Source organism: Rhinoderma darwinii, chromosome 8, assembly GCF_050947455.1.
Source record: "Rhinoderma darwinii isolate aRhiDar2 chromosome 8, aRhiDar2.hap1, whole genome shotgun sequence".
Lineage (NCBI taxonomy): Eukaryota > Metazoa > Chordata > Amphibia > Anura > Rhinodermatidae > Rhinoderma > Rhinoderma darwinii.
The window spans coordinates 12,291,595-12,303,919 of record NC_134694.1 but is presented as its reverse complement, the minus strand read 5'-3'; the positions used below and the strand labels follow the sequence as shown (position 1 = coordinate 12,303,919).

The 12,325-nt window shown below is 46.3% G+C and overlaps 1 protein-coding gene across 2 annotated transcripts; it reads right to left on the bottom strand.

The window, feature by feature from the left end:
- Positions 1 to 3,934: 3,934 nt before the first annotated feature.
- On the bottom strand, positions 3,935 to 10,666 carry LOC142659217 (uncharacterized). 2 transcript variants are annotated; one of them, XM_075835108.1, is made up of 4 exons: positions 10,202 to 10,666; positions 4,503 to 4,585; positions 4,299 to 4,418; positions 3,935 to 4,114 (listed from the first exon to the last, which is right to left on the bottom strand). In XM_075835108.1, exons 1-3 carry the CDS (start codon positions 10,641 to 10,643, stop codon positions 4,302 to 4,304), a joined length of 642 nt encoding a protein of 213 aa, XP_075691223.1. In that variant the 5' UTR covers positions 10,644 to 10,666; the 3' UTR covers positions 3,935 to 4,114; positions 4,299 to 4,301. The 2 variants fall into 2 exon arrangements, with proteins under 2 accessions (XP_075691223.1, XP_075691224.1); XM_075835109.1 differs by having other exon boundaries at positions 4,503 to 4,582.
- Between the last annotated feature and the right edge of the window lie 1,659 nt (positions 10,667 to 12,325).

The following is a 12,325-nucleotide window of genomic DNA, read 5'->3' as shown; positions in this document are numbered from 1 at the left end:
GAGGCGTCGGCGTCTTTTTCCCGCGAGCAGTAAAACTGCCTCGCGGGAAAAAGAAGCGACATGCCCTATCTTCGGGCGCTTCCGCCTCCGACCTCCCATTGACTTCAATGGGAGGCAGGAGAAAGCGTGTTTTATGCCCGCGGCGCTCAATGGCCGCGGGCGAAAAACGGCGCGAAAATTGCTATTCACACGGAGTATTTGGGGGGAGGAATATCTGCCTCAAAATTCCGTTTGGAACTTTGAGGCAGATATTCCTCCCCCAAAATACTCTGTGTGAACATAGCCATAAAGTGCTAGTGTTGATTCAGAGGAAGGCAAAAAACCCCAGGTTATTTTCGTTTTGTTCTTCATTTGTTGTGTGTGGGGGAAATTCCTTCCAGACTCCAAATATGGCAATCAGAATAAATCCCAGAATCAACATCCAATATCCACAGATAGTTAGCTTACAAATTCTTCCTGTGACAGGCAATATAAATAGTGGGAAATAGTTGTAAGCATTTTTGGAGAAGGGCAAACACAACATAGTTTAGTACATTAAAAACTGGATTTGTGAGCTAGAACAGCTGCTGCTTTATCCGGCCGTGGTTCTGTGGCTATGTTTGGTGGTAGGGTCAATGTCCGTGTTTGCCAACTATGTTCAATTTCTTGTTTTGACAATTTGATCACATTTACAAACATAGGAAAGAGGTGTGAGAAAGACATTGGTACGTACTCTTTCTTTGCATTCCATTTTTTGCTTAGTTTGGAGAAAACAACATTATACCTCATGCTACCAAGCAGATCCGACTTTGTGGTCTGTCGGTGGACTCTAGATTGTTCCCGTTTTGTATTATGATTATGGGCCAAAACAGCAAGTTTTGTCCGTGCTTCCATTCCGTCTAAAGAAAAATGTATTCTTTTTGGTCGGTATTTTAGAATAAAGCTGTGGAATACCTCGATTTTTCCAGTATGACAGAAAGATGACAAGTGGTGCAAGTCTTTCAAAAATTGTTTATCTTTTACGATCTTTTCAAGCTCCTCATAGGCTGCTGATGTTGTTGACATCCAATTGTGTTTGCGATCGTCATCAATGTCTAAACATCTGTGATCACATTGTGTGTCAATGTCCCCCGGGAATTCATGTACATTACGAATATGTTGAAGTACAGAGAGCCATTTTTCCCGCAGCACATCCACATTACCGCAAGCAGTACTACAGCAGTACCAAAAATGATTGGTTATTGACGTGATCCAATCACCAATTTGGGAACAGCTCCTTTTTTTACTTGCAGCCTTCAGTTTCTTCAGAATGGACTTTGCATAATGCCATATATCAAATTGATGTGCAATCTCTGGGTATTGTTCACGTATTTTTTTACGTATGGAGACATGACGGTCTGTTGCAAGAACATACACATTGAGCCCATCTTGAATAACACGGTTAAGACAGGTTTGAAAGGCCAAACTTTCCATAGCCACAGAAGATGTGGTTTGTGTAACCTGAACGATTTCAAAGTCAACAATCTTGTCGCTCTTATAATCCATCAATGTGTACACACAATATTTTGCATTATGCCCAGGGCTATCACATTGTCCGTCACCAAGGAGACACAATGGTGTTTGTTTGATTTCTTTATGAAGTTCCATTTTTTCTTGTTTCCAGTGAATGTCCACCACTGGAAATAATAATTTTCTTTGGTGACGAAAGTAAGTTGAATGTGAAATAAATTGCATCCCAATAGATTTACAAATGTCGGACATCTTGCCATAGTTACCACCATTAAATAAAATGGAAGCTGCAATCAGAACATTCCCAACCGGGATACGATTACACTTGGGTTGACTTTCCCAAAAATAATCATGTCCATTGGAACATTTGCCTTGTAGTGAAAGATAGGTACCTTGCTGGAATTTGACTGGGTTTTCTATTTTGTGGCCACAGAAACACGCGCACTGAGCAACCAGTACATCTAAAGCCGATTCAAAAACCAAAAATTTCCGCTCTTTTACTAGGTCTTCATCTGCTCGTTCTGAAAACAAATTGGTTGTCACATTGTCAAATGACAGACTAGAATCTGGTGGTTCGTAGTCCAGATCTCTTGCATCATTTCTGCCAGTAGAAGAAACAAAGCTTTCCTCTGGATCCTCCAATATGACTTTGCTTGATGTTTGTCTTTGTAAGCGGGGGGTTGAAAACGTTGATGGGTAAAAATGATCCAACTTCATTGTTGATTGGTTTTCCAAAGAAAGTTCTTCCTCTGGAAACTGGCATCCTGTATCCAGTGTGAAGATGTGTGATTGAGTGGTTGCATCTCTTGTGCTTTTGAAAGGTGTGTTGGTGGCTCTCGTTGCCAATGTCCTCTGTGGGGTGTTTGTTGCTGCATTCCTTTCAAAAAATTTTCTGTTGACACCAATTTTGACATTTTTCACTCCCATCACTGGGGACATTGACGTTGGTGGATCGTTTAGCATTGAGGTACCGGTAGAAACGTATGTAATGCTGTTGGTGTATGTAGTAGCCAAAGGTAATTGCATGCATTGTGTTGCACAAGAATAAGTGTGTTCCTGTTCTGTCCGTTTCCGTTTAGATGGTGGAGACTCTGTGTCCTGATAAGGGAATATAGTGGGAATTGTACTTTCCTTCAGCCATGGTAACTTCTTTTCAGACTTATAAACATAACAGTCTTGTTCGAAGTGTTTCGAACATAGTCTAAATAAATCTTGTTTTTTTCCATCCAAAATTCTTTGTGAGAGTGCATCTAGATTGTCCAACGATTGTCTGGCCTGTTGGAGCCAAACTTTAATCTTGTCAATGTTGCCTGGAAAAACATGCAGGATCACTCCTTGAGAGTAAGTAGCTCGATTAGACCGACTGTCACAACCAGAGACAATGCACGACGGCATTTCTATCAAAAAATTAAATGTAAATATTATGGCATGAGAAAACATCATTACGGTAATAACGAGGGATTACATAAAGAGAGTTGCTACCCCTAATGAGGTATATTTGTGTACTACGATACTTACAATTCCAATTTAGATCTGTGAGTTTGTCTTTTCTAAGTGCAAGATTAAAAGTCGTGAGTTTGTAGAAAATAATAAAATCCACAGCGTGTTTTCGAAGACATAACATCCGATTTGTGTAAGTTCTTTGGTCACCGCGTGTGAACTCACCCTTGGTTATCACACAAATGTGGCCTATGGTGGGTGGCAGATTGTCATGTGGAGAAGTGAGTATTCAACATGTTACATTGTTTATAGGTAACTGTTTGGCACTGGTAATTGACTGTTGACCAAGGCACAAAATAGTAGTGTGTAGTTTTACACGATCATTGTAAAACCGTCAATGATCTCAGTGCCAGACAGTTTCACCATGTCAATGTTTGAGGAGAGCATTTTTGTGTGACCAACCCAAATTTTTTTTTTTTATGTAATAGAGACAGGGAATGAAAGAGAATAACATTTATCAACCAATTTTTTTTTATTGATGAAGCCATAAGTGGCTTCCAAAGTAACACAGAAAAAGTGTTCCATCATAAACACAAATATAAAATTTACATGCAGAACAAAAAAAGTTTTAGTTCCATAGTCACAAAAAAATAGTTCAGGTAAAAAGTCAACTGACGGATAGGGACAAACACATAAAAGTACAAAATGGAAGACGAAACAGTAAAAGACATTTACATTGAAAACACACAGACGTCAACGACAATCACAAATAAGTTATCAGCAGGTGAAAACACCTTGCTTCATCACATCATCCAACTGGACCTTCATCAGCAGATGAAAACACCTTGCTTCATCACATCATCCAACTGGACCTTCATCAGCAGATGAAAACACCTTGCTTCATCACATCATCCAACTGGACCTTCATCAGCAGATGAAAACACCTTGCTTCATCACATCATCCAACTGGACCTTCATCAGCAGATGAAAACACCTTGCTTCATCACATCATCCAACTGGACCTTCATCAGCAGATGAAAACACCTTTTTTTTTCTCATCTCATCATCCGACCGGACCTTTAGCAGCAGGTGAAAACACCTTGCTTTGTCACATCATCCCACCGTACCTTCAAATTGTATTACAGAACATTTCTGCCAATCATGCGGCATGTCAAAGTTATATTTCCTAAAGAAGAATAAAATAAAAAATTTATCAATGGTTTGATCAACTTCAAGCGTTGAACTATGCGCAACATGGTCGCTTTGGAAGAATGACATCCCTGTCTGGTCACTCTGCATAGTTTGGCTCATCTTGTGAACTTGTGTGTCATGTATGTTTATATGAACTCCCTTTGTTCGGGCTTACTTACTTTCTATAATTCGTTACTTATGCTGCTCAGAATGGCCTGTTCGTCTCCACGGTGGTAATCCGCTCTGGTTGCTGCTGCCGCCACTGTCGTCGTCTGTATCTGATCGCGTTGCTTTCCCTCCTAATAAAATAATTACAATAATATATATAAAAGACCATAATTAGCAATTATTGTAACATTAGGGTAGTCCCCTTGCTGCCGCACCTGTTCAAAGTATCTATGCTCCTCGAATACACTCCTCACGGTCGTGTTTTGACTGGCGCGCTCCCTCTCCTCCTGGTAAACTGCTGTACAAAAAGTCACACACATGGTGGGATTAGATAAAGTGATGTACAAAAAGTGACACACACTATCCCTGTATATGATGCCACAAAGCTCATTTGAGATGATGCCACACACTATCCCTGTATATGATGCCACACACTATCCCTGTATATGATGCCACACAAGCTCATTTGAGATGATGCCACACACTATCCCTGTATATGATGCCACACACTATCCCTGTATATGATGCCACACAAGCTCATTTGATATGATGCCACACACTATCCCTGTATATGATGCCACACAAGCTCATTTGAGATGATGCCACACAATATCACTGTATATGATGCCACACAAGCTCATTTGAGATGATGCCACAGACTATCCCTGTATATGATGCCACACTAGATCATTTGATATGATGCCACACACTATCCTTGTATATGATGCCACACAAGCTCATTTGATATGATGCCACAGACTATCCCTGTATATGATGCCACACTAGATCATTTGATATGATGCCACACACTATCCCTGTATATGATGCCACACAAGCTCATTTGATATGATGCCACAGACTATCCCTGTATATGATGCCACACTAGATCATTTGATATGATGCCACACACTATCCCTGTATATGATGCCACACAAGCTCATTTGAGATGATGCCACAGACTATCCCTGTATATGATGCCACACAAGCTCATTTGAGATGATGCCACACAATATCCCTGTATATGATGCCACCCACTATCCCTGTATATGATGCCACACAAGCTCATTTGATATGATGCCACAGACTATCCCTGTATATGATGCCACACAAGCTCATTTGAGATGATGCCACCCACTATCCCTGTATATGATGCCACACAAGCTCATTTGAGATGATGCCACAGACTATCCCTGTATATGATGCCACACTGTAAATGCTGCCACACTGTAAATGCTGGCACAGGCCTCCGTTGGTATGATGCCACAGGCCTCCAATGGTATGATGCCACCCCGTATACGCTGCCACACCGGATACGCTGCCACAACGGATACGCTGCCACAACGTATACGCTGCCACAACGTATAAGCTGCCACAACGTATAAGCTGCCACAACGTATAAGCTGCCACAACGTATACGCTGCCACAACGTATACGCTGCCACAACGTATACGCTGCCACAACGTATAAGCTGCCACAACGTATAAGCTGCCACAACGTATAAGCTGCCACAACGTATAAGCTGCCACAACGTAAATGCTGCCACAACGTAAATGCTGCCACAACGTAAATGCTGCCACACTGTAAATGCTGCCACACTGTAAATGCTGCCACACTGTCAATGCGGATACGCAGCCACAACGGATACGCTGCCACAACGGATACGCTGCCACAACGGATACGCTGCCACAACGGATACGCTGCCACAACGTATAAGCTGCCACAACGTATATTGCTCCCACAATATGAGAAAATTAGAAGGTTCACTGAAGTGACAACTGAGTAAAATATACCTTTTATTAGTAACTCGTTTTAAAACCAGGGGTAACACACCACTGTGAAATAAGCCCCACCGTGTAAATTAAAAAATGAATTAAACAAGAAACACTGAGTCATTGTGATAAATATATCTCAGTGTTTATAACAATATTTTACTGGAACCAGCATTTGTCCTGGGCACAGCAATAGTACAATCCCCAAAAAGCACCAGTGTCCGTGAACAATCACCGGATCTCCTAGCGCTGGGTGTAACACAATGCTACTGTCCCCTATGCAAACATTCCATGTACAATGAAAGACCCTACGCGTTTCAGATACTCATCCTCAGGGGTCCGTATCTTGGTCACTCTGGCCTCGTCACCAGCGATAATAATATTCAACAGCAGATATTCTGCTGTGCGTCACGGGAAGATGCTCGTATCGATGTCAACAGCATACTTCATTGCAGGCGCTGGGTTACTATAAGCACCAAAACTCCACCCCTCGTATTTGGCGGCGCTACATGAACTGACCAATCACAACACCCTCTCGATTCGTGACACCTGCCCATGTGACCCCCCGCCGTCAGCTGACAGCCAGGGGTCATCATCGACCGCATCAAACCGACCGCGCAGGCGCAGTAGAAGCCAAGGACGTATCGCCCGGACTGCCAAGTTAGAGGAAGGTAAGAGCAAAATGATAATTTATTTGAAAGTATGTCTTGCGGGACAGTTACCCACCGCAAGTGGACTACCTCAAAAAACAACTCTATAGTTTATAAACACATATTGAGTGGACAAAAATGCGGAGTCCCTCCCAATTGGAAATTCTGACAAAAGATCTCTTTATTTGTTGCCTGGCCAAGATGGCCATATCAAAAACAAAGTGCACTATGCAAAATAAAAAAATAAATAAAAAAAAACCACAACGTAAATGCTGCCACAACGTAAATGCTGCCACACTGTAAATGCTGCCACACTGTAAATGCTGTCACAGGCCTCCGTTGGTATGATGCCACAGGCCTCCAATGGTATGATGCCACCCCGTATACGCTGCCACACCGGATACGCTGCCACAACGGATACGCTGCCACAATGGATACGCTGCCACAACGTATACGCTGCCACAACGTATAAGCTGCCACAACGTATATGCTGCCACAACGTATAAGCTGCCACAACGTATATGCTGCCACAACGTAAATGCTGCCACAACGTAAATGCTGCCACACTGTAAATGCTGCCACACTGTAAATGCTGCCACACTGTAAATGCAGCCACACTGTAAATGCTGGCACAGGCCTCCCTTGGTATGATGCCACAGGCCTACGCTGGTATGATGACACAGGCCTCCGCTGGTATGATGACACAGACCTCCAATGGTATGATGCCACACCGTATATGCTGCCACACTGTAAATGCTGCCACACTGTAAATGCTGCCACACTGTCAATGCTGCCACACTGTCAATGCTGCCACACTGTAAATGCAGCCACACTGTAAATGCAGCCACACTGTAAATGCTGCCACAGGCCTCCCTTGGTATGATGCCACAGGCCTCCAATGGTATGATGACACAGGCCTCCGCTGGTATGATGACACAGGCCTCCAATGGTATGATGCCACCCCGTATACGCTGCCACACCGGATACGCTGCCACACCGGATACGCTGCCACAACGTATACGCTGCCACAACGTATACGCTGCCACAACGGATACGCTGCCACAACGTATACGCTGCCACAACGTATACGCTGCCACAACGTATAAGCTGCCACAACGTATACGCTGCCACAACGTATACGCTGCCACAACGTATAAGCTGCCACAACGTATATGCTGCCACAACGTATATGCTGCCACAACGTAAATGCTGCCACAACGTAAATGCTGCCACAACGTAAATGCTGCCACAACGTAAATGCTGCCACACTGTAAATGCTGCCACACTGTAAATGCTGCCACACTGTAAATGCTGCCACACTGTCAATGCGGATACGCTGCCACAACGGATACGCTGCCACAACGGATACGCTGCCACAACGGATACGCTGCCACAACGTATACGCTGCCACAACGTATACGCTGCCACAACGTATAAGCTACCACAACGTATAAGCTGCCACAACGTATATGCTGCCACAACGTAAATGCTGCCACAACGTAAATGCTGCCACACTGTAAATGCTGCCACACTGTAAATGCTGCCACACTGTCAATGCTGCCACACTGTAAATGCTGCCACACTGTAAATGCTGCCACACTGTAAATGCTGCCACAGGCCTCCCTTGGTATGATGCCACAGGCCTACGCTGGTATGATGACACAGGCCTCCACTGGTATGATGACACAGGCCTCCAATGGTATGATGCCACACCGTATATGCTGCCACACTGTAAATGCTGCCACACTGTAAATGCTGCCACACTGTCAATGCTGCCACACTGTCAATGCTGCCACACTGTCAATGCTGCCACACTGTCAATGCTGTCACAGGCCTCCGTTGGTATGATGCCACCCCGTATACGCTGCCACAACGGATACGCTGCCACAACGGATACGCTGCCACAACGGATACGCTGCCACAACGTATAAGCTGCCACAACGTATAAGCTGCCACAACGTATAAGCTGCCACAACGTATATGCTGCCACAACGTAAATGCTGCCACAACGTAAATGCTGCCACACTGTAAATGCTGCCACACTGTAAATGCTGCCACACTGTCAATGCTGCCACACTGTAAATGCTGCCACACTGTAAATGCTGCCACACTGTAAATGCTGCCACACCGTAAATGCTGCCACACTGTAAATGCTGCCACACTGTAAATGCTGCCACACTGTAAATGCTGTCACAGGCCTCCGTTGGTATGATGCCACAGGCCTCCAATGGTATGATGCCACCCCGTATACGCTGCCACACCGGATACGCTGCCACAACGGATACGCTGCCACAACGTATACGCTGCCACAACGTATAAGCTGCCACAACGTATATGCTGCCACAACGTATATGCTGCCACAACGTATAAGCTGCCACAACGTATATGCTGCCACAACGTATATGCTGCCACAACGTAAATGCTGCCACACTGTAAATGCTGCCACACTGTAAATGCTGCTACACTGTAAATGCTGCCACACTGTCAATGCTGCCACACTGTCAATGCTGCCACACTGTAAATGCTGCCACAACGTAAATGCTGCCACACTGTAAATGCTGCCACACTGTAAATGCTGCCACAGCGTAAATGCTGCCACACTGTCAATGCTGCCACACTGTCAATGCTGCCACACTGTCAATGCTGCCACACTGTAAATGCTGCCACACTGTAAATGCAGCCACACTGTAAATGCTGCCACAGGCCTCCCTTGGTATGATGCCACAGGCCTACGCTGGTATGATGACACAGGCCTCCGCTGGTATGATGACACCGGCCTCCAATGGTATGATTCCACACCGTATACGCTGCCACACCGTATACGCTGCCACAACGGATACGCTGCCACAACGGATACGCTGCCACAACGGATACGCTGCCACAACGGATACGCAGCCACAACGGATACGCAGCCACAACGGATACGCTGCCACAACGGATACGCTGCCACACTAGAAATGCTGCCACACTGTAAATGCTGCCACACTGTAAATGCTGCCACACTGTAAATGCTGCCACACTGGAAATGCTGCCACACTGTAAATGCTGCCACACTGTAAATGCTGCCACACTGCATTTGCTGCCACAGGCCTCCATGATATGCTGCCACAGGCCTCCCTGATATGATGCCACAGGCCTCCCGTATATGATGCCACAGGCCTCCCGTATATGATGCCACAGGCCTCCCGTATATGATGCCACAGGCCTCCCGTATATGATGCCACAGGCCTCCCTGATATGCCTCCATGATATGATGCCCCAGGCCTCCCGTATATGATGCCCCAGGCCTCCCGTATATGATGCCACAGGCCTCCCGTATATGATGCCACAGGCCTCCCGTATATGATGCCACAGGCCTCCCGTATATGCCGACACAGGCCTCCCGTATATGATGCCACAGGCCTCCCGTATATGCCGACACAGGCCTCCCGTATATGCCGACACAGGCCTCCCGTATATGATGCCACACATGATGCCTATGTCAGCGTTACTTACCGCCTCGCTGGTCCTCCTCCGTCGCCTCGCTGGTCCTCCTCCGTCGCCTCGCTCGTCCTTCCACGTCCGACTCACTGGTACACCTTGTCCTTCCTTGTCCTACTCGCTGGTCCTCCTCGCCCGACTCGCTGGTCCTCCTCCGTCGCCTCGCTCGTCCTTCCACGTCCGACTCACTGGTACACCTCGTCCTTCCTTGTCCGCCTCGCTGGTCCTCCTCGTCCTCGAAGTGTCTCCTCGCTGGTCCTGGTCCTCCTCGCTGGTCCTGGTCCGCCTCGCTGGTCCTGGTCCGCCTCGCTGGTCCTGGTCCGCCTCGCTGGTCCTGGTCCGCCTCGCTGGTCCTCCTCAAAGCGTCTCCTCGCAGGTATGCTCGCAGTACATCCTCCTTCCACTGTGTAGTCGCTTTGAAATTGGCGGCACACAGTGTAAGGAGGTTTGAAGACATTGAAACCCCTCCCTCTCCTGGCACTTGCCAGGATAAGGGAGGGGGGATTCTGTGAGCTCACTAGAGCGAGTCACTTTTCACAAAATTTGCAGCAGAAAAGCTATGTGGTTGCTTTACCACATGCAATGCTGCAATTTTGGGAATGGCTCCATCTAGTGACCAGATATGGTAAATATTATAAATTAGAATCCAATTGAATCCAATTTAGAATATTTCCTGACTCGTGAAAAAAAAAAAAAAATTTAAACAATGTTTTACTTGTTTCAATAAAAAAAAAAAATTTTTTTTGCTAGCAACACATTCCCTTTAAGGTGGGTGTCTCTGTTTTGCACAAGATGATGGGCTCGTAGATGAGCTTTATCATAGAGGAATAAATTACCTATGGGTTGCCCACCAGTGGCGTAACTACCGCGGTAGCAGCAGTAGCGGCTGCTACGGGGCCCGGGGCTTGAGGGGGCCCGGTGGCGCCGCTAGCAGCCGTTATGGCTACTACAGCGGTAGCGTCGCTACTGTGGGGCCCGCGACGCCGAGCCTTACACAGGCCATCTCATGCCTGTAGGTGTCGCTAGCACCGGAGGGGGCCCCAGTGCTAGCGGCAGCCAAATACATGAATGGCCGGGCATGTTCCGTGCCTGACCATCCAGTGCCTTACAATGACACTGATTGGCTAGCGGCGCGATGACATCATCGCGCCGCTTCCATGCTTGGAAGGTGCTGATTGGCGGGGCAAGTCATTCTGCCCCGCCAATCAGCGTCATTGGAGGACGCTCGTTCAACTCCTGCAGACATGCTCAGAAGAGAGCATGTCTGCATCGCCAGTGAACAGCGTGGGAACCGGAGAATGTGAGTATGTCAAGATTTTGGTTTTTTTCCCCTCATAAAAATGTGAATGGCATTATCTATGGGGGGGGGGGGGGTCATCTTTATGTGGGCTATTATATATAGGGGGTCTATATGTGGGGCAGTAGCTACAGGGGGGTCTATATGTGGGGGTGTGGGCCATTATATACAGGGGGCTCTATATGTGGGCCATTATATACAGGGGGGTCTATATGTGGGGGTGTGGGCCACTATATACAGGGGGCTCTATATGTGGGCCATTATATACAGGGGGCTCTATATGTGGGCCACTATATACAGGGGGGGTCCATATGTGGGCCACTATATACAGGGGGGTCTATATGTGGGCCACTATATACAGGGGGGTCTATATGTGGGACACTATATACAGGGGTGGGTTACCTGTGGGGCACTAGCAACAGGGTGGCTATATGTAGTGCACAGTCTACAGGGGTGGGCTATATGTGGGACACTATATACAGGGGGAGCTATATGTGAGACACTATATACAGAGGTGGGCTATACGTGGAGCACTAACTATAGGGGAAGCTATATGTAGGGCAGCACGGTGGCTCAGTGGTTAGCACTATTGCCTTGCAGCTCTGGAGTCCATATGTGGGCACTATCTACAGGGGCTTCTATGTAGGTCACTATCTACAGGGGACATGTTGTGTGTTTGTGACAGTTATATTTAGATGTGTTGAGAATTTTAACTTCGTTTTATAGGTGCAGAAATGTTTTAAAAGTGAGAAGCTGAAGACATCTAAACGGAAAACTGCAGAAATGGGTCATGGCCGGGAGAAATCCATCATAGATGTCTGAACCGGAGGGAGAAGAAAAGA